The sequence below is a fragment of the Bos taurus genome, chromosome X (genome assembly GCF_002263795.3).
Source record: "Bos taurus isolate L1 Dominette 01449 registration number 42190680 breed Hereford chromosome X, ARS-UCD2.0, whole genome shotgun sequence".
Classification (NCBI taxonomy): domain Eukaryota; kingdom Metazoa; phylum Chordata; class Mammalia; order Artiodactyla; family Bovidae; genus Bos; species Bos taurus.
Genome location: NC_037357.1, coordinates 18,487,304 through 18,513,166, shown reverse-complemented (window position 1 = coordinate 18,513,166; position 25,863 = coordinate 18,487,304). Strand labels below are relative to the sequence as shown.

Below are 25,863 nucleotides of genomic sequence, written 5' to 3'. Positions count from 1 at the left end.
CCCTCTGGGCCGTCCCAGTGCACCAGCCCCAAGCATCTGGTTTTAGAAAAGGCAGAGGAACCAGAGATCAAATTGCCAACATCCACTGGATCGTCGAAAAAGCAAGAGAGTTCTAGAAAAACATCTATTTCTGCTTTATTGACTATGCCAAAGCCTTTGACTGTGTGGACCACAATAAACTGTGGAAAATTCTTCAAGAGATGGGAATACCAGACCACCTGACCTGCCTCTTGAGAAACCTATATGCAGGTGAGGAAGCAACAGTTAGAACTGGACATGGAACAACAGACTGATTCCAAATCGGAAAAGGAGCACATCAAGGCTGTATATTGTCACCCTCCTTATTTAACTTATATGCAGAGTACATCATGAGAAACGCTGGGCTGGATGAAGCACAAGCTGGAATCAAGATTGCTGGGAGAAAATTTCAATAACCTCAGATATGCAGATGACACCACCCTTATGGCAGAAAGCAAAGAAGAACTAAAGAGCCTCTTGGTGAAAGTGAAAGAGGAGAGTGAAAAAGTTGGCTTAAAGCTCAACATTCAGAAAACTAAGATCATGGCATCTGGTCTCATCACTTCATGGCCGATAGATGTGGAAACAGTGGAAACAGTGTCAGACTTTATTTTTTTGGGCTCCAAAATCACTGCAGATGGTGATTGCAGCCATGAAATTAAAAGATGCTTACTCCTTGGAAGGAAAGTTATGACCAACCTAGATAGCATATTAAAAAGCAGAGATATGTCTGTCTAGTCAAGGCTATGGTTTTTCCAGTGGTCATGTATGGATGTGAGAGTTAGACTGTGAAGAAAGCTGAGCGCTGAAGAATTGATGCTTTTGAACTGTGATGTTGGAGAAGACTCTTGAGAGTCCTTTGGACTGCAAGGAGATCCAACCAGTCCATCCTAAAGGAGATCAGTCCTGGGTGTTCACTGGAAGGACTGATGCTGAAGCTGAAACTCCAATACTGTGGCCATCTCATGCAAAGAGTTGACTCATTGGAAAAGACTCTGATGCTGGGAGGGATTGGGGGCAGGAGGAGAAGCGGACGATAGAGGATGCGATGGCTTGATGGCATCACCGACTCGATGGACATGAGTTTGAATGAACTCCGGGTGTTGGTGATGGACAGGGAGGCCTGATGTGCTGTGATTCATGGGGTGGCAAAGAGTTGGACACGATTGAGCAACTGAACTGAACTGAACTGAACTGATACATAAAATTTACCATCTTACATTTACCATTTTTTAATTGTACAGTTCAGTACAATTAGTACTGTTAAATAAGTACATTTGTGTTGCTATGTAACCAATCTCTAGAATCCTTTTCATCTAGCAAACACGAAACTCTATAGACCCATGAAAGAACACCGCCCTCAAGCCCCTGGCAAACACTACTCCGATCTCTGTCTCTGGGAATTTGAATACTCTAGATTCCTGCAGCGCCAAATTTAGGGACAGTCTAGTATGAGACATGATCCTTAAACTTAAGTTTCATGCATTCAGTAACACTTTTTAAATACAGTTGACCCTTGAACAACATGGGTTTGAACTGCACACATCGATTTATACATGGATTGTTTTTTTTTTTCCAATAAATATACAGCTGGCCCTGAGGGTTCCCACTCGTGGGTTCAAACAACCACAGATTGTAAACAATACACAACCTGTGGCTGGTTAGATCTGAGGATTCAAAGCCTTGGATATGGAGGGCAGGCTATGGGACTGGAATATACTCAGATTTTGGTATCATCTGCATCATGGAATCAATCCCCCATGGATATACCAAGGTACCAAGGGACAATTATATTTTCAAAACAATATTTGTATCAAGAATGATTTTTCTATTTTGCAATGTGATATATTAGCTAGAAATGAAAACATCTCTATTGTTGATGCTCTGTGAAAAACATTCAAATAGTATAGAAATACATAAGGCAGAAGTAAAAATTTTCCCACAATTCCATGCTCCAGAGATTACTAATAATAGATTGATATATATCCTTCTTGACATCTGTAAATATATAGATCATGTTATACATGTGATTCTGAACCCTGGGTTTAATTACTAGGTACAAAGGTGAGTGAGGCTGCTCAGGATGGTAGAGTGGAAAGATGGAAGAAACCTGGGCCTCTGATGACATCACTGAGCCACTGAAGTAACTAACCCTGGAACCTCCTTTAACAAACTTCTTGTTATTTGATATAATAAAGGTCCCTTATTGTTTAAGTCACTTCTAGTTGAATTTTGTTGCTTTTGCCCAAAACATTCTAATTATCATTTCATTCTCCTAGATAATTCAGCCTATCTATAGTGAAGGCAGATATATATCTCCATAAATTTCATAATGAGGTAGTACTTGGAACAAAATAAAAGCATATGCATAATGCTGTTGCTGCTAAGTTGCTTCAGTCGTGTCTGACTCTGTGCGACCCCATACATGGCAGCCCACCAGGCTCCATCATCCTGGGATTCTCCAGGCAAGAACACTGGAGTGGGTTGCCATTTCCTTCTCCAATGCATGAAAGTGAAAAGTGAAAGTGAAGTCGCTCAGTCATGTCCGACCTTCGCGACCCCATGGACTGCAGCCTACCAGGCTCCTCCATCCATGGGATTTTCTAGGCAAGAGTACTGGAGTGGGTTGCCACTGCCTTCTCCTATAATGCTGTTACAGCAAGCTAAACCAATAAACCTTGAAATTCTCATCATCAAATAAGGTAAAATGACTTCAGTTCTGCCAAACCTAATCCATTGTATAAGATGGTTTATTTTAAATATGCATGATATTAAGCTGAACCTTATGGGAATTAAGAGCCTAGAAATCCTAAGGAAAATTATGCATTTAAAAAATGCCAGGTACCTAGTTTCTCTACATAGGTACTATTACTAGTAAAAAACATATTTAATGAGCATTTAGCAGTATTCTTGCCTTTAGAATTCCATGGATAGAGGAGCCTGGTGAGCTACAGTCCATGGTGTGGCAAAGAGTTGGACAACTTTCACTTTTGGTAGGTATCATTGCTGTGCCAAGTGTTTTACACTGATTGACATAATCACAACAAACTTATGAGGCATAAGCTATTACATTCCCATTTTACAGATGAGGAAATTAAGGTGCAGAAAGGATAATCTGTCCTCAGGTAATCAAGTTCATATGTATAGTGCCATTTATAGGTCCTTGCCTCTCAGTCATATTTTAACCCAATCCATTCTGGCTTCTTCTACCCTTTTTTCCAATGAACTTTCTTTCAAATTAAAGTTCATGATAAGCTCTATTTTGGTAATTCAAAGGACACATTTCAGTCTTTATAATGTTTAACCACTTTTATTTTCTGTGGTTTTTCATGGTACTACTCTCTCCTGAGTCTCCTCCCATCTCTCTGACCATTCCATCATAGTCTTATTTGGTGGAGCCTTTTCTGAGATTGTCAAGAAAGCAAGAGAGTTCCAGAAAAACATCTATTTCTGCTTTATTGACTATGCCAAAACCTTTGAGTGTGGATGACAACAAACTGTGGAAAATTCTTGAAGAGATGGGAATACCAGACCACCTGACCTGCCTCTTGAGAAACCTGTATGCAGGTCAGGAAGCAACAGTTAGAATGGTACATGGAACAACAGACTGATTCCAAATCAGGAAAGAAGTATGTCAAGGCTGTATATTGTCATCCTGCTTATTTAAATTATATGCAGAGTACATCATGAGAAACGCTGGGCTGGATGAAGCACAAGCTGGAATCAAGATTGCTGGGAGAAAATATCAATAACCTCAGATATGCAGATGACACCACCCTTATGGGCAGAAAGCAAAGAAGAACTAAAGAGCCTCTTGGTGAAAGTGAAAGAGGAGAGTGAAAAAGTTGGCTTAAAGCTCAACATTCAGAAAACTAAGATCATGGCATCTGGTCCCATCACTTCATGGCAGATAGATGGGGAAACAGTGGAAACAGTGTCAGACTTTATTTTTTGGGGCTCCAAAATCACTGCAGATGGTGATTGCAGCCATGAAATTAAAAGACGCTTACTCCTTGGAAGGAAAGTTATGACCAACCTAGACAGCATTTTAAAAAGCAGAGACATTCATTTGCCAACAAAGGTCCGTCTAGTCAAGGCTATGGTTTTTCCAGTAGTCATGTATGGATGTAAGAGTTGGACTATAAAGAAAGCTGAGTGCTGAAAAATTGATGCTTATGAAATGTGATGGAGAAGACTCTTGAGAGTCCCTTGAACTGCAAAGAGATCTAACCAGTCCATCCTAAAGGAAATCAGTCCTGAATATTCATTGGAAGGACTGATGCTGAAGCTGAAACTCCAATACTTTGGCCGTCTGATGCAAAGAACTGACTCATTGGAAAAGACCCTGATGCTGGGAAAGATTGAAGGTGGGAGGAGAAGGGGACGACAGAAGAAGAGGTAGTTGGATGGTATCACTGACTCAACGGACATGAGTTTGAGTGAACTCCAGGAGTTGGTGATGAACAGGGAGGCCTGGTGTGCTGTGATTCATGGGGTCACAAAGAATCAGACTGAGCAACTGAACTGAACTGAACTGAACTGAACTTGCTGAGATTGATTTTTAAAGCTTTTTCCTATTCCTCTTCTTCTTTTATACTCTCTCCATAGGTCATTTCATTCATTCCCATAGCTTCAAATAATGATCTATTAATGATCCTAAATGTATCTCTAACCCAGATCTCTATCCCAAGTTTCAAACTTGTATATATAACATCTCCACTTGAAAATATCAGAGAACCTCAAACTTAACAAGGTCAAAACTAAACTCATCTTCCCTTTTAAATCTACCCTTCTGCCAATGTTCCCTTTCTCCGTGGTACCACTATCCCATCAGTTGCCCAAGTCAGAGAGCTGGTAATCATCTTTGCCTCCATGGTGTTCCACTCTCCATCAAATCTATCACCAACTGATCCTACTTTTCCAATATCTCATGGATCTTCGCACTGCCACCACATTTGTCCAAGTTACTATCAGCTGTTTGCCAGAGTTACTACAGTTGCCCATCTGATCTTCTTACATCTACTTTTGTCCTCTTCCAATCTACTTGCTACCCTGAAGCCAAGGTAATCTTTTAGAAGTGCAAATTTGATCACAAACTTAGATTTGTCTGTGATTTGGTCAATCACAGACAGAATTCTTCAATGAGTTTCCATTGAAAATAGGATAAAGTGGAAAAGTCTTTCCTCTTTTTGGCTGTACTGCATGGCTTGTGGGACCTTAGTTTCCTTAACCAGGGTTTGATTTCAGGCCCTGGCAGTGAAATCCTAACCACTGGACTGCTAGGCAATTCCCAAAGTGCAAAATCTTTAAAAATGACTTTTAAGGCCCTACAAGATTTTTGGAGAAGGAAATGGCAACCCACTCCAGTATTCTTGCCTGGAGAATCCCATGGACAGAGGAGCCTGGTGGGCTACAGTCCATGGGGTCGCAAAGAAGTCAGACACGACTGAGTGACCTCACTGTAACAAGATTTTTCACAAGTTTACATCTCCAATGTCATTTCTCACCATTTCATCTTTACTTTCACTCTAGCTAGAATGGATAGAGGAAGAAAGATTTGTTTAATGAACAGTTCTAATTTTCCCCCAACATACTATTATTGCATTTGTGGTAATAATGTTGAATATCATTTTATAAAGAGGAAAGTGCTCAGTTTTAAGATTAGAAAGCAATATTTTAAAGTAGAATCTAAGCTATAGCATTTCATTAAAAAGTTCTATAGCTTTCATCATATTAAATCATATAAGAGAAATATATGAATAATTGTATATCAACAAAGCAGATAATCTAAACGAAATGGACAAATTTCTAAAAACACACAAATTACCAAACTAACTCAAGAGGAAATATAAAATCTCAACAGACCTGTTAACAAGTAAAGAGAGAGGCTCTGTTTCCAAAACCTCCCAACAAAAAAAAAAGTCTACAGCCAGATGGCTTCACTGGTGAAATCTATCAAACATTTAGAGAATCAACACCAATCTTAATAAAACTCTGCCAAAACTATAAGAGAAGGAACATTCCCTAACACATTCTATAATATCAGCATTACCCCAATACCAAAGTCAGCAAAGATACTACAAGAAAACTATGGACCAATATCCTTTATGACTATAAGTGGAAAAATTCTGAACAAAATAATAGCAAACCAAATCCCATAGTACATTAAAAGGATTATACAGCAAGACTAAGTGGGAATTCAAAGGTGGTTCAACAAAAGAAAACCAAAGTAGTAAATCATATTAACAGAATGGAGAGGAAAAAAAAACAATCATCTGAATAGATGCAGAAAAAGCCTCTGAAACAATTCAACAGCCTTTGATGATTTAAAAAAAAAAAAAAAGACTCAGCAAGCAGGAATAGAAAGGAATTTCCCTAACATGAAAAAGGGCATTTACCCAAACCTTCAGCTAATATCATACTCAATAATGAAAGACTGAAAGCTTTCCACTTATGATCAGGAATAAGACAAGGATGTGTGCTTTTTGAGACAAGAGAGAGGTGGTGGTTGAATAACTGTGAATTCACCAAATGCCCCTGAATTGTTTAAAATAACTATGTGCTATATGAATTTCACCTCAACAAAATGATTCCTAGAGTGAAACATTTATTCACTTTGGCTTACTGACATACAAGCATATTTCCTACGTTTACAGGATAATTAGTAGGTGAGTTATCATTTAGAGATGGCATTATAACACCATGAAAAACAAACTATATTTTCAATTCAAGGTATATATGAGATAAAATCAAGCTATAAGCCTGAAAATTACCCTTAGGAGAACTTGCAAATTTCCCCCTCAAAATCAGATTGTTCTTTTAAAAACTGGAAGCCAGATGGTTTTATATATAAAAACAAACCTCAATGTTAAATCCACGTGGGATTTAAAAGTTCATTCTCCTGCAGCTGCAGCAGCTGCACCAATCATAACTGTAGTCAGTGTGATTATTTTTCCTTCACTAATGTTTAGAACAATGTTTCTCAAAGTGGAAACTTGTTTACAAATGCAAATTCTCAGGCCCCACCCCAAAACTCCTGAATCATAAACTCTGGGGTTGAGGGCCAGTAAAGTGGTCATGTATGGATGTGAGAGTTGGACTGTGAAGAAGGCTGAGCACCGAAGAATTGATGCCTTTGAAGTGGTGTTGGAGAAGACTCTTGAGAGTCCCTTGGACTGCAAGGAGATCCAACCAGTCCATTCTGAAGGAGGTCAGCCCTGGGATTTCTTTGGAAGGAATGATGCTGAAGCTGAAACTCCAGTACTTTGGCCACCTCATGTGAAGAGTTGACTCATTGGAAAAGACTCTGATGCTGGGAGGAATTGGGGGCAAGAGGAGAAGGGGACGACAGAGGATGAGATGGCTGGATGGCATCACTGACTCGATGGACGTGAGTCTGAGTGAACTCCGGGAGTTGGTGATGGACAGGGAGGCCTGGCATGCTGCGATTCATGGGGTCGCAAAGAGTCGGACATGACTGAGCGACTGATCTGATCTGATCTGATCTGAATCTGTTCTAACAAGCCTTCCAGATTCACACTCAAGTTTGAGAACCACTGGTCAACAACAATAGCACACATCTATAAGCATTTTCTTACCAGACTGTGTTGTGTCATACATGTTGCACTGTTTCTTCGAGTTGTTATTGAATCAGATTGTAACAATTGTGAATTATCACTAAGAAGAAAAGGAAAACATTTGTCATGTAAAATTCATTACAAATTTTTTTTTTAAGAAATAAGATTTCAAATCCTTAAACAACATTGCCATTGATGTAAACATCTTCTTCATGGAAACAGCTGTGCAGCTGTAGAAAATAAAACATGCATGTGCACGCGCGCGCACACACACACACACACACACACACACACACACACACATCCTTAGTTGACTGAACCTAAACAAGTGTCCATGTAAGGTAGGGAATTCTCAAGCATGCCATTTTATCTCTAATCATGCTACCAAGAATAAGTATAAATTATTGTGGCCTTAGAGACACATCATTTTCTATGTAAACCTGTAACCAATTTAAATTTGTGATTGAAGCTATTATGTTCTAGCTGCAATTTCCTCTGGACTCCCAAACTTTCACATAATGAGAGGGATAGCCACTAGCAGGGTCAATAGAACTAAGCTTTTCAGATATGTCTCATTTGGCCTACCCAGTGTTAAAAATGTTTTTAATTAGCTGTGCAAACTTGGAACAACTATGGAGATTTCACATAAAGAACTCAGATTCCAGGTTTCTGGCTTCTATTGAAATTTTGCCACACTGAGTCACAGTCCCCCATGGCAACAATGAACTGAGCTGAGCAACCACTGCCTGCTGAAGATGTTCCTAGTTTCCTCAGCTTTGAAAGTGCCTACTTAGCCAGCCTTGTGGAGAAGGCACTGGCGACCCACTCTAGTACTCTTGCCTGGAAACTCTCACGGACGGAGGAGCCTGGTAGGCTGCAGTCCCTGGGGTCGTGAAGAGTCAGATGCTACTGAGCGACTTCACTTTCACTTTTCACTTTCATGCATTGGAGAAGAAGTGGCAACCCACTCCAGTGTTCTTGCCTGGAGAATCCCAGGGACGGGGAGCCTGGTGGGCTGCCGTCTGTGGGGTCACACAGAGTCGGACACGACTGAGCCGACTTAGCAGCATCAGCAGCCAGCCTTGACCTGATTTGAGCTTGGGACCCTGAAGAAATCTTTCCCTATTTATGTTTTCGTTTTGTTATAACTTTAGAAATATTTTTATTTTATATTGGACTCTAGTTGGTTTACAATGTGTTTCAGATATACAGCAAAGTGATTCAGTTATACATACATATATATCTTTTTTCAAATTCTTTTTTCATTTAGGTTATTACAGAATATTGATGAGAGTTCCCTGTGCTATACAGTAAGTCCTTGTTGGTTGCCTAGTTTAAATATAGTAGAGTATGTTGTTATAACTTTTTTTTATTTTGAAACTGAGACTCACAAGAAATTGCAAAAAGAATATAGAGTGTTCTTGTGTACCTTTCATCCAGGTTTCCCTAATGATAATAAACTATCTTTAACATGTTCTTTTCTACCCCCTATATCCAATTAAGTGCCAGTTCTTTTAGGTTTCACCCATGATTTTTCATGTCCATCATGCTTTCCAGGTTCCTTGCTAAAAACCAATTCAAAGCATTCTTACTTTTCCACAGACTCTGTAATAGTCTAATTGGTCAGCTCACCTCTGTTCTTTTCCTACTGCAATCAGCTTGCTCTCCTGCTCACAACTTTCAGTGATTCTCTTCATTGCCTTCTGAATTCAGTTACATTCTTTACTATAACTTTTGAGCTTCCTTGGTGGCTCAGACGGTTAAGAATCCGCCTGTAATATGGGAGACCTGGGTTCAATCCCCGGGTTGGGAAGATCCCCTGGAGGAAGGCATGGCAACCCACTCCAGTATTCTTGCCTGGAGAATCCCCATTGATAGATGGAGCCTGGCGGGCTACAGCCTATAAGGTCGCAAAGAGTCGGACATGACTGAGCAACTAGGCACACACACTATAACTTTCAAAGCCCTCCACAATTTAGCTCCACAGACTTTCGGATTTCATAGACTAGGAAAATTTCAAAACAAAATCTTGGCATAAACATGCAGTTGCATTTTCTCTTGCCAAGTAAGGTCATTAAAAAAAATCTCATCAACTACCATCATTTCATTTATAAAAGGGCATTTTGTTATTTGAAAAAAAAAAGCAGGACTGACAGTACAGGACTGAGTAAAATACAGTAATGCCCAGGAAAGTATGCTTTATTTAACTTTTTAAAGCCATCTATTAGGTACAATGTCACCTGGGATCAGCACTAGTCAGTAGGTAAACATTTGGGAGCCAGTGATCTGGGCAGAGTTGACCAGCGTTCTGGAATACACCTGTATTTTCCTACTTCCAAGCCTATTCTTGAAACGCTGTTCAGTTACCTGGCCACCTTTCTTCCAGTCTGCTTCCTATCGATCTATTTGTTAGGACCCATCTTCAGTGCCATCTATCCAAGAAGCTTCCCTGTATTCCTCACCAATCCTGCTGTCATTTCTAACTCCCTTCTTTTAATTACCCTAGGACTTTCTTTCTCTTCTAAGCATAGATCTTATTCGACCACACATTTAAGTCTTCTCAGTATTCATTTTCCCTATTAAAAGCTTATTGAGCCTTGAGATACATCTTTGCAGTGCAGTAATTTGCATATAATAGGCAGTAACAATATTTATGAGAGGATATGTGTATATGTGTATTTTTACTTTCTTTCCCAGTCATTTTCCCCTACAAGAATAGGAATATATTTTAGCAGTTACTACTAGGAAGAAGGCAATGGCAACCCACTCCAGTACTCTTGCCTGGAAAATCCATGGACAGAGAAGCCTGGTAGGCTACAGTCCATGGGGTCACAAAGAGTCGGACACGACTGAGTGACTTCACTTTCACTGGGTTAGGTTCTACATGAAGATCTTGTCTACTCTTCTCAACAACCTGGTAGTCTTAATAATGAACAGATCATGGAGCCTCAGAGAGGCCAAGTAATTTAAGGCCTCTAGAAGGTGGAAAAATCTGGGTTCAAATTCAGGCCCATTGGATTCCAAAGCATGGGTCTTCCATTCCACCACCCAGATACCTCTACCAGCCACCTTTGTGGAAAACCCTAGTTCTCTGTCAGGCTGAAAGTGGTGTTAACTCAGCAAAGGTAAAGGTAAGGTAACTAGGAAGTTGGAGGGTCACTAATGGGTGGCATATTTCCACTGTCTTTTGCATGTAGGAGGTAATTCTTTTTTAAAAAAATTTTATTGGAATATAGTTGATTTATAATGTGTTAGTTTCAGGTGTACAGCAAGGTGAATCATTTATGCATATACATGTATATACTCTATTTTAGATTCTTTTCCCATATAGGCATTACAGAGTATTGAGTAGAGTTCTCTGTGCTATACATTAAGTCCTTATTGGTTATCTATTTTATATATAGTAGTGTGTATATAATGGCAACCCACTCCAGTGTTCTTGCCTGGAGAATCCCAGGGATGGGGGAGCCTGGTGGGCTGCCGTCTGTGGGGTCACACAGAGTTGGACATGACTGAAGCGACTTAGCAGCAGCAGCAGCAGTATGTATATGTCAACCCCAAACTTCCAACTTATCCCTTCCCTCTGCTGGGATAATTCTTAAAGCTAACAATTACACTCTCCCCTAAATTTTTGTCTGCCAATTTTATTTAATAAGACTATAACTGAAAAGTGAAAAAGCTGGCTTAAAACTGAACATTCAAAAAAATAAGATGCAACATTCAAGTGGCATCTGGTCCCATTACTTCATGGCAAAGAGAAGGGGGAAAGTGGAAGCACTGACAGATTTTCTCTTCTTGGGCTCCAAAATCACTGTGGATGGTGACTACAGCCATGAAATTAGAAGATGCTTGCTTCTTGGAAGGAAGGCTATGACAAACCTAGACAGTACAATAAAAAGCAAAGACATCACTTTCCCAACAAAGGTCCATCTAGTCAAAGCTATGGTCTTTCCAATAGTCACGTATGGATGTGAGACCTGGACCATAAAGAAGCTGCTGCTGCTGCTAAGTTGCTTCAGTCGTGTCCGACTCTGTGCGACCCCATAGACAGCAGCCCACCAGGCCGAGTGTCAAAGAATTGATGCTTTCTAACTGTGGTGTTGGAGAAGACTCTTGAGAATTCCTTGGACAGTAAGGAGATCAAACCAGTCAATCCTAAGAGAAATCAACCCTGAATACTCATTGGAAGGACTGATGCTGAAGCTGAAGCTCCAATACTTTGGCTACCTGATGCAAAGAGATGACTCATTTGAAAAGACCGTGATGCTGGGAAGGATTGAAGGCAAAAGGAGAAGATGGCAGCAGAGGATGAGATGGTTGGATAGCATCACCAATTCAATGGACACTAACTTGAGCAAACTCTGGGAGATAGTGAGGGTCAGGAAGGCCTGGTATGCAATATACTGAGATAATGTTTAAATGATCAGTAAGCAGCTCTGTCTAAACTGCACTATATTTACACCAGTTACATCCCTAAAGCAATAACTCTTCATGACCATTATTCTTCTTCCAGGTTTGTATTAATACAAGCTTATTAAACCAGTGTGCTTGTGCTCAGTCGCTTTAGCCATGTCCATCTCTTCTCAACCCCATGGACTGTAACCCAACGGCTTCTCTGTCCATGGGATTCTCCAGGCAAGAATACTGGAGTGGGTTGCCATGCCCTCCTCCAGGGGATCTAGATGGTTGATAAAGTCTGTAAAGGGCCAGACAGTAAATATTTTGGGCTTTGTGACCCATACAATCTTTGCTGCAATTAGTCAACTCTGCCACTGTAGTACGAAAGTGGCCCAGAGATAGTAAGTGAACAAGGGGGTGTGGCTATGTTACAATAAAACTTTATTTGCAAAACCAATCAGTTTGGCCCCCAGGCAATAGCTTGTCTTTCAAACAGAATTGAGGCACTAACAGTTTAAATGCAGGGTCAGACTAGCGGTATTTAAAGAGGGAAGGCACTAGCAGAAATCCAAGAACTTAATCTCTAATAAGGGCCTAATAAGGGCCAGAGAAGTAGAAGAAAAAAATACCTTTAAATAAAATCACTGATACCAGTAGTGAAGTCAGCCACCTCAAGGGGCTAAAGATAGAATCAAGAGGTTAAAAACTTTGACATTGATATTTTTATTAATATAAGATGAATACAAAACTATACAGGAACTTAAGAAATAGTGATGTTTGTATTAAAGAGTTGACATTTACACAACAAATTCTGCAAATGCTGGTGCAAGGGAGACTGAGAGTCTTTATACATAGGAAACATCAAGCAAAATTGGAAAACTGCTTCAAAGAAGTGCAAAAATATTTAGTGAGCTGTGAAAGAGGGAAGGCAATGAGTATGAGAGGCCAAGTAAAAGAAAGTGCAGTGAGCAGTGGACATACTCCACTGAAAAGAATCTGCAAGAAAAAGAATGCAACTAAGTCTCCATGTAATTCTGCTCTAAATTTTTCTTGTTGATTACATGCTAAGCTTGTCACAACAGCACAAAATATGCCCTCAGATCACTTGGACAAGTTCCTTGACCTCAGGCATGTCACCTATCATTCCTATGCTACTTCTTGATAGACAAGAGTCCCTGGACTTGGTCTTTTTTTTGGGTTAATTCCTACTAGAGAAATATGCAACTGCCCTTCACCTTTCTGTACAAAAATTCATGTCCAGCATCAGGATCTTAAGCTATGGAGTTCTACACTGTAACCATGTTCTAATATAATAAACATTTCCAATCTTTTGCAGAACAAAGCAAATTATGAAGGGATAACTGTGATCACTCTGTTTCCAGGACTTTGAGGATTGGGAAAAGGGACCTGGTCAGCTGCCCCCCAACCCCCACCCCAGCACTTAATATATTAAATAGGATCCACATGTTCCTGCAAATATATATCCTCCATCATCTACATATTTGTGACTTGTTTCTTCATTTCACAGAGCTTTTCAATAAAATGAACATTCTCAAGTATTTTCTTCTACTAGCAGAGTGCACCCATAACAATTCATTTATTCACACAACAGGATTTAGAGTAGAATCCTGAATTTATAGCATGTTCTTTTTCTCAGTACAACATGCAGAGCTGTCTCCACCCCTTATTTTTCTATCTGCCTATTTTAAAAGGTAATGTATTATTTTCAGGTCACTCTTAGTTTGCGTTTCATTTTGTTAGAACATATTCTCCCTTAACTCAAAAGACCAGAAAGCTGCATTTATTTAATTAATCAGCTTAGATATTGATTGAAGTTAAGTGAAGTGAAGTCGCTCAGTTGTGTCCGACTCTTTGCGACCCTGTGGACTGTAGCCTACCAGGCTGCTCTGTCCATGGGATTCTCCAGGCAAGAATACTGGAGTGGGTTGCCATTTCCTCCTCCAGGGGATCTTTCCAGCCCAGGGATCGAACCCGGGTCTCCCACACTGCAGGCAGATGATTTACCCTCTGAGCCAGTGGACAAAGCACTAGCTTAGGAGTCTGGAGCCACAGCTTCCTAGTACTGATAGATTACTGCCTATGACATCTTGGAGATCGACAGGCCTGTTAGCCCATACATTAAACAAAGAGGGTAGATCTGGTCTCCTGAGTTCTCATCTAACAGTTGTGAATTACAGCTATCAAGTAGGATGATGCCAGCAAAAGGTGAGGTGCAAACTTAATAAAATGTATGCAGTGAATGCATTTTTCAGACATTTTTACAACATTGAGAAAAACTTACGATACTGGGATGTGAAATCCAAGATCTCACTTTAAAATTCTATTTTAAGAAATAAGGTTGAGTCAGGCCAGATCTTTGGATATATGCAGGAAATACAGTTAACCATCAGTTAATCTTTTAAACCTTTTTTCATCATCAGATCTCTAGAGTCTTTTTAGATATTTCCTCCCTCCTTATTAGCTCCTCTTGGAGAATTCCCACACAATTTTAATAGCACAAATATACTGCATATCTGTCTATGGGCCATATACACATATATCTGTTTTATGCATATGAGAAAACAACTTTCACCTGCCAAGAACTAAGTAGGGCCAATGTAGGTCACTGAGAATACAAAATTAGGAGATCAATTTTCTGTGATAGCTAAACTTTTTGTTCAAATAAAAACTAGGTGTAAAAAAGGCCCAAGCTTATTTACTTGACAACCATTCCCACTCTGAGTGTGCTAAGGTGAAGGTCAGAGGTGACAAAGCAGACTAGAGAATGACAAAAATTACAGTCATTACAGATCTGGAGGCAAGGGTGGGGAGTACACAATTTCTTCAATGGTGTGGGTAAGAGATGGGGTGAAGTTAGAGAAAGTCGTGCTCCACACCAAATAGTTGCTGCTTTAGGGTCCTGGATCTTGATGAACTGTCAGAAGAGGATGTCAGGTTTCATTTGTGCCCTTGCCCTCCAGCCAGCCCGTCCCCCTTCCCCCACCCCCAGGCTGAGAGTGGGATCTTCAGGTCACCAGGAGCAAGGGAGATACCTGCAGAAACTCGATGAGTCAAGAAGTGGGAATGCTATTGTAAGTCACTTTCTTGCAACTCTTGCCACCCTTTCCCGCCCCCGCAGGCCTCCTCCAGTATCTCAATCCTGCTCACCCAAGGCCACTGATCAAAGGGGCGCTGCTGGATCGCCTCAAAGTGTTATCTTCTGTAGTGGTTGAACTCGGCAGCACCTCCAAATGTAGCTCCATTTTCTCCCGTGCTCTGTCCGTGCAGAAGCTTAGTTTGGAGCTCTCTGGTTTTTCTGGCTCCCGTTCACATAAGAACAAGTCAGCTAAGTGAGGAGATGATGTAGGGAGAGAGGAAAAAGAGGAAAAATAAAAGAGAGAAGGAAGTTCTTAGACAAGTGCGTGCTCACTTTTGCAGCCCTACCATCCCTAACACCAGTGGGCACAAAGTGGGACAGGACTGGCTCCGACCCTCCTAACTCCAAGCTCGGGGCACCTAACACTGAGATCTTCCACCTCCAAGCCTGTAATGAACATGAGGAATTTATCATAATCCGTGAATGCTCCTTTATTTCCCTCAGCCAAGGAAACCCGGGTAAGCCTTTCCGGTCAAAACAAAAACCACAACCCACTGCCTTGCAGAATCATTTGGGCACTGCGCTTCTGCGCATGCGTCCTGGGTCCGGCCCGCTGACGCACGTCTACTACGTAAGCAACGAACATTATTACAGGCGCCTGTGTCCGCCGTGATGTGGGCGCACGCGCAGTGAAGGAGCCTTTTTTCGCAAGCCAGGCAGTCTCTTCTCTGTCCCTAGTGCGGATTCACCTTGGTTGTTCCTCCTCTCTTCCCGTGTTAACCCTAGCATGGTTTCCTTAAGCATTATTTAGGAAAGAAAGGATGGAAATAAGGTGTATGAGAGCGCCATCCTTTCTGCCCTAAATCTAATACTCAGTTTGGGTTAGCTCGTCTCATGACTGAGGCTGACAAGCTTGTTACCTCCAATGAAGAATTTTTCCATCCTGTTAGAAAAGACATCCTACACCTTTGCAATGTAAAAAACACTAAATCCTGGGGGTGGCGGTGGGGGAGAGGACCACCCGCTCTCAAAGGGTCATGTTAAAGTCCTAACACAATTGAACCAATTGCGCTAATAAATCATCCCGTGTGTGTGTGTGTGTGTGTGTGTGTGTGTGTGTGTGTGTGTTACCATAATCATGCAGTGTATATTTTTTACATTGAATAAAATCTAGCTAAGAAAAAGGGTTAAAGCAAGGAGGCTTATTTCTTTAAAAATCTTAGAATTTAGTATCCATTCAAATCAGTGTTGCCATTTAACAATGTTGTCATGGATTGAAACATTTTAAGAACTGCTCTTTTAGAATTTTTTTTTTTTTTTACCACCAGTTAATGAGCCACGTTGAGTACTGAAATCTTACTACTACTACTACTACTACTACTAAGTCACTTCAGTCGTATCCGACTCTGTGTGACCCCATAGATGGCAGCCCACCAGGCTCCCCCGTCCCTGGGATTCTCCAGGCAAGAACACTGGAGTGGGTTGCTATTTCCTGCTCCAATGCATGAAAGTGAAAAGTGAAAGGGAAGTCGCTCAGTCGTGTCCGACTCTTTGCGACCCCATGGACTGCAGCCTACCAGGCTCCTCCATCCATGGGATTTTCCAGGCAAGAGTACTGGAGTGGGGTGCCATTGCCTTAACTCCATGCTAATAATTTTGAAAAACCACCCATCTTAGGAACCATATAGAGAAATGGCAGAGAAGGCAAGTGAAACGATTGAAATGGGAGTTATTAATTAAAAGAATCACAACACGGTATAGCACTTTACAGTTTAAAAAAATGTTTTCACATATTTATCTCAATTGGTTCAATCGTTAACCCTGCTCAGCTAATCAGCGGTGAATTTAAATAGGATTATTTTGAAACAGTTCATGACAAGTTTATGTCATAAACATGAAAGATCATAATAATTCTTCATTCTGAGAATAGAATAAGAAAAGTGTAATTATATTAGACAGAATTAGGTTACTTAAATCCCTGACATGAGGACGATTTGGAGTCTCCATTCCTGATATAAGACAGGTTAACAATAGCTACCATTTGGGGGCCATTTATTATGTGCCAGGTACTGTCCTAAGCACTTGAGATATGTGATCATATTTAATGCTTACAGTAACTCTGTGAGGTAGGCACTATCACAATGCCCATTTTTCAAAGGAGGAAACTGAAGCTCAGAGGGATTACTCAAATTACAACTACTAAGCGGCAAAGCCAAGATTCCTCTGCCGTTCTATTTAAGTGAAAAGACAGACCAGGGGCCTCTGGATATTTCTCTGGACACTATTTATGAACAAGTAAGCACTCAATAAATAGTTATTAAATTATTTTATAAATAAATACAGGTTTAAGTAACTTGCCCTTCACAGCTATCTTGTAAATTAGGTAAATATTTTCTATTTTACAGTTGATAAAATTCCAGAGAGATTAATGGCACATAACTAGGTAGCAATAGAATCTGGGCTGGTACCAAAATTCCTGAAAGCCACTGTGGAATTTCCCAGGGTAAGCTGGAGAATTTATGAAAGATGGCAGCTAAAACTGAGTCTTTAGTCAGTCAGGGTGACTGCAGAGGCAGTGGTTAAATACAGAATAGAGGGTCAAAACGAAACCATCTGAATAAGATAAAAATATGGAGTACATCAGAGAACAAAGAGCTCTTACTTTCAATCTACTGCTTATTTTACTTTTCAAAGAGTTTGTTAATATCCTTGGCAGACAATAAGGTTTAATGGATATACTGTGAATGAATAGAAAAATCAAATCTCATCATGTCTAAACATTACTGATATCTAGGTTTTTAAAATGGTCACAAAAGAGTTGGACATGACTTAGTGACCAAGCAACAACAAAGATATAATACTAAGAAAATAGGTATAATAAAACAACAAGGAAAGAGCAACTAAGAGTTTTGAGAAAAGGGGTTAAGAATATGAAATGATTAAATACATGAGATAGCAGTAAGTTTCCAGCTACTACCAAAAAGGAGGGATTCTCTTTAACTTAGTTCAGCTATATGACAGGAACCTAAAACCTGTAAAAATAGCAACAGGACATACTCAAGTTGGAAAGTCAAAAGGAACAAGTACTACAAAAACAAATATTTCTATATACTAGAGTGGCAAACACAATATTTAAAGAAATTATTTTTACTTCCCATTTTTACCCACACATTATTATACCAACCTGGCTTTGTTCCCTGCTTAACATTTGCTGTTCTGTTGTCATGCGCCATGATCTTGGTTTGTTGTTTTGCTTAGATGTATACCTTGACCCTTGCGGTGCTCTTCTTTATGTCCCAGTCTGCAGCCATCTGCCCCTTGCCTCTTTCCTGTGAAAGGTGTCCCACAAACATGTCATAATCAGTTCTTTATTTTGTCCGTTGTCACGGCAACTTTAAAGCAACATGTTAGCCTTTAGTTATCCCAAGAGCAATACTAATACAAGTTGATACCAAGCCCACAAACCACAAGCCCACAAACCACAAACACCCCAAACCTTTCAAAAGATTTACATAAAGAGTAAAAGGAACTAGGTAGGCAAGAAGATATGAATAATGAATAAACCCTGAAAATGATGGTCAAGATAGCATCTGTCTTCTCACATATCCTTGAATGTCTCCTAATTGTTCAGCCCCAGAAAGTTAAGGATTCTTTTAAATTGTTTGGCTCTTCAGAGTTTGGGACTGTGCACTTGGTCAACAAATGACTATTTGGTAGCTATTGTGAACAATAGAATGTACTATAATTTTTTTTGAGCAGATTTATGGGGAGTGGGGGTATGGCTGAAACACTGAAATAAAAAGAGAAACATAAATTGATTTAAAAAAAAACAGAACTTGCTTTTCTAATCCAGCTTGCAGGAAAATATAGGCAATTTAAAGGAAACTATCTTGTGCTTACTTTAGCAGCACAAATACTGCAAATTGGAATAACAAAGAGAAGAGTAGCATGGCCTCTGTGCAAGGATGACATACAAAACTTTGTGAAGTGTCTGATATTTTTTCATCTCACACTGTTCAGAATCAGTTCAGTTCAGTTCAGTTCAGTCACTCAGTCATGTCCGACTCTTTGCGACCCCATGAATCGTAGCACGCCAGGCCTCTCTGTCCATCACCAACTCCCAGAGTTCACCCAAACTCATGTCCATTGAGTCGGTGATGCCATCCAGCCATCTCATCCTCTGTCGTCCCCTTCTCCTCCTGCCCTCAATCCCTCCCAGCATCAGGGTCTTTTCCAATGAGTCAACTCTTCACATGAGGTGGCCAAAGTATTGGAGTTTCAGCTTCAACATCAGTCCTTCCAATGAACACCCAGGACTGATCTCCTTTAGAATGGACTGGTTGGATCTCCTTGCAGTCCAAGGGACTCTCAAGAGTCTTCTCCAACACCACAGTTCAAAAGCATCAATTCTTCGGTGCTCAGCTTTTTCACAGTCCAACTCTCAAATCTATACATGACCACTGGAAAAACCATAGCCTTGACTTTATAGATTTTTGTTGGCAAAGCAGTCTCTGCTTTTTAATATGCTATCTAGGTTGGTTATAACTTTCCTTCCAAGGAGTAAGTGTCTTAATTTCATGGCTGCAGTCACCATCTGCAGTGATTTTGGAGCCCCCAAAAATAAAGTCTGACACTGCTTCCACTGTTTCCCCATCTATTTCCCATGAAGTGATGGGACCAGATGCTATGATCTTAGTTTTCTGAATGTTGAGCTTTAAGCCAACTTTTTCACTCTCCTCTTTCACTTTCATCAAGAGGCTTTTGAGTTCCTCTTCACTTTCTGCCATAAGGGCGGTGTCATCTGCATAGCTGAGGTTATTGATCTTTCTCCCAGCAATCTTGATTCCATCTTGTGCTTCTTCCAGCCCAGCATTTCTCATGATATACTCTGCATAGAAGTTAAACAAGTAGGGTGACAATATACAGCCTTGACGTACTCCTTTTCCTATTTGGAACCAATCTGTTGTTCCATGTCCAGTTCTAACTGTTGCTTCCTGACCTGCATATAGGTTTCTCAAGAGGCAGGTCAGGTGGTCTGGTATTCCCATCTCTTTCAGAATTTTCCAGTTTATTGTGATCCACACAGTCAAATGTCCATCATCAAAAAACAATCTACAAACAATAAATGCTTAAGAGGGTGTGGAGAAAAGGTAACCCTCCTACTCTGTTGGTGGGAATGTAAATTGATACAGCCACTATGGAGAACAGTGTGGAGCCTCCTTAAAAAACTAAAAATAGAACTACCCTATGTTCCAACAATCCCACTACTGGGCATATACCCTGAGAAAACCATAATTCAAAAAGATACATGCATCCCAATGTTCACTGCAGCACTATTTACAATAGCCAGGACATTGAAGCAACCTAAATGTCCATCAACAGATGAATGGATAAAGATGTGGTACATATGTACAATGGAATATTACTCAGCCATAAAAAGGAATGAAATTAGGTCATTTGTAGTGATGTGGATGGATCTAGAGTCTGTCATACAGGTGAAGTCAGAAAGAGAAAAACAAATATCATATATTAATGCATATATATGGAATCTAGGGGGCATTCCAGGTGGTGCTAATGGTAAAGAAGCTACCTGCCAATGCAGGAGACATAAGAGACCCGGTTCTATCCCTGGGACAGGAAGATCCCCTGGAGGAGGGCATGACAACCTGCTTTAGTATTCTTGCCTGGAAAATCCCATGGATGGAGGAGCCTGGCAGGCTACAGTCCATAGGGTCGCAAAGAGTCGGACATGACTGAAGTGATTTAACACACACACGGAATCTAGAAAAATAATACAGATTAACCTATTTGCAGGGCAGTAATAGAGATCCACATGTACCGGACATGTGGATGTGGTGGAGTGGGGAAGGGGAGGGTGGGATGAACTGGAAGAGTAGCATTGACATATGTACACTGTTGTTGTTCAGTCGCCCAGTCCTGTCTGACTCTTTGCGACCCCATGGACTGCAGCATACCAGGTCTCCGAGTCCCTCACTATCTCCTAAAGTTTGACCAAGTTCATGTCCATTGCATCAGTGATACATCCAGCCATCGCATCCTCTGATGCCCTCTTCTCCCTCTGCCCTCAATCTTTCCCAGCGTCTGGGAAATGAGTTAGCTGTTTGCATCAGATAACCAAAATGCTGGAGCTTCAGCTTCAGTATCAGTCCTGACGAGTATTCAGGGTTGATTTCCCTTAAGATTGACTGGTTTGATCTCCTTGCTGTCCAAGGGACTTTCAGGAGTCTTCTCCAGCACCAAAGTTTGAAAGCATCTATTCTTTGGCATTCTGTCTTCTTTACTGTCCAGCTCTCACAACTGTACATGACCACTGGGAAGACCACTGTTGTTCAGTTGCTCAGTGGTGTCCAACTATTTGCGACCCCATGCACTACAGAATGCCAGGCTTCTCTGTACTTCACCATCTCCTGGAGTTTGCTCAAACTCATGTCCATTGCATCAGTGATGCCATCCAACCATCTCATCCTTTGTCGTCCCCTCCTCCTCCTGCCTTCAATCTTTCCCAGCATCAGGGTGTTTTCCAATGAGTCAGGTCTTTGCATCAGGTGGCCAAAGTTTTGGAGCTTCAGCTTGAGCATCAGTCTTTCCAATGAATATTCGCCTTGACCTTTGTCAGCTGAGTAATGTCTCTGCTTTTAAACACTGTCTAGGTTTGTGATAGCTTTCCTGCCATGAAGCAATTGTCTTCTGATTTCATGGCTGCAGTCACCATCCGCAGTGATTTTGGAGCCCAAGAAGAGGAAATCTGTAATTACTTCCACCTTTCCCCCTTCTATTTGCCATGAAGTAATGGGGGTGGGTGCCATGATCTTAGTTTTTTTAATACTTAGTTTTAAGCCAGTTCTTTCACTCTCCTTCTTCACCCTCATCAAGAGGCTCTTTAGTTCCTCTCTGCTTTCTGCCATTAGAGTGGTATCATCTGCATACCTGCCTGCAAGTTAGGAAACCAGGGTTCTATTCCTGGATTGAGAAGATCCCCTGGAGAGGGAATGACAACCCAAACCAATATTCTTGCCTGGAGAATCCCATGGACAGAGGAGCCTGGCAGGCTACAGTCTATCGGGTTGCAAAGAATCGGCCATGACTGAGTTACTAACGCATGCACGCACACACGTGCACACACACACACACATACATACACACACACACATATCTGAGGTTGTTGATGTTTGTCCCACCTATCTTGATTCCAGCTTGTAACTCATCCACCCCAGCATTTCTCATGATGTGCTCAGCATATAGGTTAAACCAACAGGGTGACAGCAGACAGTCCTGTCGTCCTCCTTTTTCAATCGTGAACCAATCAGTTGTTCCATACAGGGTTCTAACTGTTGCTTCAGTTAGAAGCAACATACCCACATGCAGGTTTCTCAGGAAATAGCTAAGATAGCCTGGTATTCCCATCTCTTTAAGAGATTTCCACAGTTTGTTATGATCCACACAGTCAAAGGCTTTAGCGTAGTCAATGAAACAAAGGTATATGTTTTTCTGGAATTACCTGGCTTTCTCTATGATCCAGCAAATGTTGGCAATCTGATCTCTGGTTCCTCTGCCTTTCCTAAACCCAACTTGGACATCTGGAAGTTCTTGGTTCACATAATGCTGAAGCTCAGCATGCAAGATTTAAGCATGACCTTTCTAGCACTGGAGATGAGTGCAGTTGTTCAATGGTTAGCACATTCTTTAGTACTACCCTTCTTGAGAACTGGGATGAGGATTGACCTTTTCCAGTCCTGTGGCTACTGCTGGGTCTTCCAGATTTGCTGACATATTGAATGCAACACCTTGATGGCATCATCCTTTAGGGTTTTGAATAGCTCTACAGGAATTCCATAGCATCCACTAGCTTTATTTCCTAAGGCCCACTTGACTCCAGAATGTCTGGCTCTGGGTAACTGACTACACCATTGTAGTAATCCAGTACATTAAAACCTTTTTTGGACAGCTCTTCTGTGTATTCTTTCCATCTCTTCTTGATCTCCTCGGCATCTATTAGGTCTCTACCATTTCTGTCCTTTATTGTGCCCATCTTTGGGTGAGATGTTCCCTTGATATTTCCAGTTTTCCTGAAGAGATCTCTAGTCTTTCCCCTTCTGTTGTTTTATTCTACTTTTATGCACTGTTCATGGAAGAAAGCCTTCTCCATGCTGTTCTTTGAAACTCTGCCTTTAGTTGGATGTACCTTTCCCTTTCTCCCTTGCATTTCACTTCTCTTCTTTCTTCACATATTTGTAAAGCCTCCTAAGATGACTACTTTGCCCTCTTGCTTTTCTTTCTCTTTGGGATGGTTTTGTTCACTGTCTCCTGTACAATATTATGGACCTCCGTTCATTGTTCTTTAGGCACACTGTTAACTAGATTTAATCCCTTGAATCTATTCATTACCTCCACTGCATATTCATAGGGGATATGATTTAAGTCATACCTGGCTGGCCTCATGGTTTTCCCTGCTTTAGTTTAAGCCTGAATTTTACTATGAAAAGCTGATTATCTGAGCCACAGTCAGTTTTTGCTGACTGTATACAGCTTCTCCATCTTTGGCTACAAAGAATGTAATCAATTTGATTTTGGTATTGACCATTTGGTGATGTCTATGTGTAAAGTCGTCTCTTGTGTTGTTGAAAAAGAATATTTGCTATGACCAGTGCATTCTCTTGGCAGAATTCGGTTAGCCTTTGCCTTAATTCATTTTGTTCTTCAAGGCCAAACTTGCCTGTTACTACAGGTATCTCTTGACTTCCTACTTTTGCATTACAATCCCCAATGATGAATAGAACATCTTTTTGTTTGTTTGTTTGTTTTTGGTTTTGATGTTAGTTATAGGCGGTCTTCTAGGTCTTCATAGAACTGATTAATTTCAGCTTCTGGTGGTAGGGGCATAGACTTGAATTACTGTGATGTTGAATGGCTTGCCTTGGAAACAAATCGAAATCATTCTGTCTTTGCACCCAAGTACTGCATTTTGGACTCTTTTGATTATGAGGGCTACTCCATTTCTTCTATGGGATTCTTCCCCACAGTACTAGATATAATGGTCATCTGAATTAAATTTGCCCATTCCCATCCATTTTAGCTCACTAATTCCTACTAAAAAGTCGATGTTTATTCTTACCATCTCCTGCTTGACTACATCCAATTTACCTTAATTCATGGACCTAACATTCCAGGTTCCTATGCAATACTGTTCTTTGCAGCATTGGATTTTACTTTTATCACCAGACACATCCACAACTGAGTGTCGTTTCCTCTTTGGCTCAGCCACTTCGTTCTTTCTGGAGCTAGTAGTAGCTCTCCTCCACTCTTCCCCAGTAGCATATTGGACACTGCTATGTGTAAAATAGCTAGTGGGAAGCTGCTGGATAGCACAGGGAGCTCATGTTGGTGCTCTATGATGACCTAGAGGGAGACTCAAGAGGGAGGGAATCTTTTTCTTATTACTTATTTTAATTAATTTACTTATTTTTGGTTGTGCTGGGACTTTGTTGCTTCACGAGGGCTTTCTGTAGTTGTGGTGAGCAGGAGTTGCTCTCTAGTTGTGGTGCAGGGAATTCTCACTGCAGTGGCTTCTCTTGTGGTGGAGCATGGGCTCAGTAGTTGTGGTGCATGGATTTACTTGCCCTGTGGCATGTGGGATCTTCCTGGACCAAATAAACCCGTGTCCCTTGCATTGGCAGGCAGATTCCTATGCACTGTGCCACCAGGGAAGTCCTAAGAGGGAGGAAATATATATATAACTATAGCTGATTCACCTTATTGTACAGCAGAAACTAACATATTGTAAAGCAATTGTACTAATAATAAAATTTTAGAAATAAGGGAAACTATCTAAAAGTGGTTTTAAAACTCCCATTTTATAAACAGAACATATAAACATTGAGGAATAAAATGACAATTGGGCTTGGCAAGTTTAATATGGTACAACTAAGTTGAAGAAGTTGGTAAAATTATTTCTGCAAAAGATAATTTTCCTTTTTTTTAATTTCCTTTTTAAATTTCCTGTACTTTCTAGGTATGTTTGATTAACACAGCACAGTGGCCCTCTCTCTCCCAGGGTCCTTCAAGTGGTGAGGATTAAATGAGTTAATATTTCTAAAGCTCTTAGAATATTGCCTAATATGCAGTAACTGCTATGTAGGTGTTTAATAAAATAAGTTTAATTCCAGGTCTCACATAAGCTGAATCATGACTGTTAAGTCTCTATAAAGCCTAGAAAGAAAAAAAGAAATTCTGGTTCTGTTACGGTTCTTCAGGACTTTCCCTGATAGCACTGAAACTAATGGTGCTTGCATAATGGAGGCGAGCGCTTCTCATTAACTATAGGAACTCTCATTGGGTTCTCTTTATTTTTATCCCATTGCTTTTGTCCATTCACTTCCTTTGGTCTAGTGCACCCAAATGGATGATCTAACAGACTGCCCCAGACAAATACCAACAAAGTTGAGGGATTTAAGAAATGAGCGGGGATCACAGAAGTCAGGGTATACAAATTGGGAACGAAAAAACGTGGAAATCACATGTTTCTTTTTCCTCTTGAATACTGGCCCAAACTCCTCCAGAAAGATGATGCTCCAGTGTCTCCAAAGGATTGGTTCTTTTCAAAATCCGGCGCCAGGTTCCCGGAACCAATGCAGAGGAGAAAAGCGCCCTGCTCCCTGGAAACGCTCCTCCCCTTTGAAGGAAGTTTGCGGGGCGGGGCTCCCACGCATGCTCCATGCCCGCAGGCCCATTGGCGCCGCTTGTGGGCGCGTGCGC

General features: G+C 40.8%; 1 protein-coding gene and 1 non-coding gene across 3 annotated transcripts in view; one reads left to right on the top strand and one right to left on the bottom strand.

Moving 5' to 3' along the window:
- The window catches only part of LOC112445080 (P2R1A-PPP2R2A-interacting phosphatase regulator 1), a 67,456-nt gene extending 49,011 nt beyond the window's left edge, over positions 1-18,445 (bottom strand). The window contains exons 1-3 of one of the 2 annotated variants that reach the window (XM_024988622.2): positions 18,275-18,445; positions 15,162-15,339; positions 7,617-7,695 (exon numbers count right to left, since the gene is read on the bottom strand). In XM_024988622.2, the coding sequence (XP_024844390.1) occupies positions 7,617-7,695; positions 15,162-15,339; positions 18,275-18,323 (306 nt within the window). In that variant the 5' untranslated portion in view covers positions 18,324-18,445. The remainder of the gene's footprint in view (positions 1-7,616; positions 7,696-15,161; positions 15,340-18,274) is intronic. The other variant, XM_024988621.2, reaches the window with a different exon arrangement.
- Positions 18,446-18,982: 537 nt separating this feature from the next.
- LOC112445223 (U6 spliceosomal RNA) lies at positions 18,983-19,092 on the top strand. The gene has a single exon (XR_003033592.1). It is a non-coding gene; the product is annotated as a U6 spliceosomal RNA (small nuclear RNA).
- Positions 19,093-25,863: the final 6,771 nt, after the last annotated feature.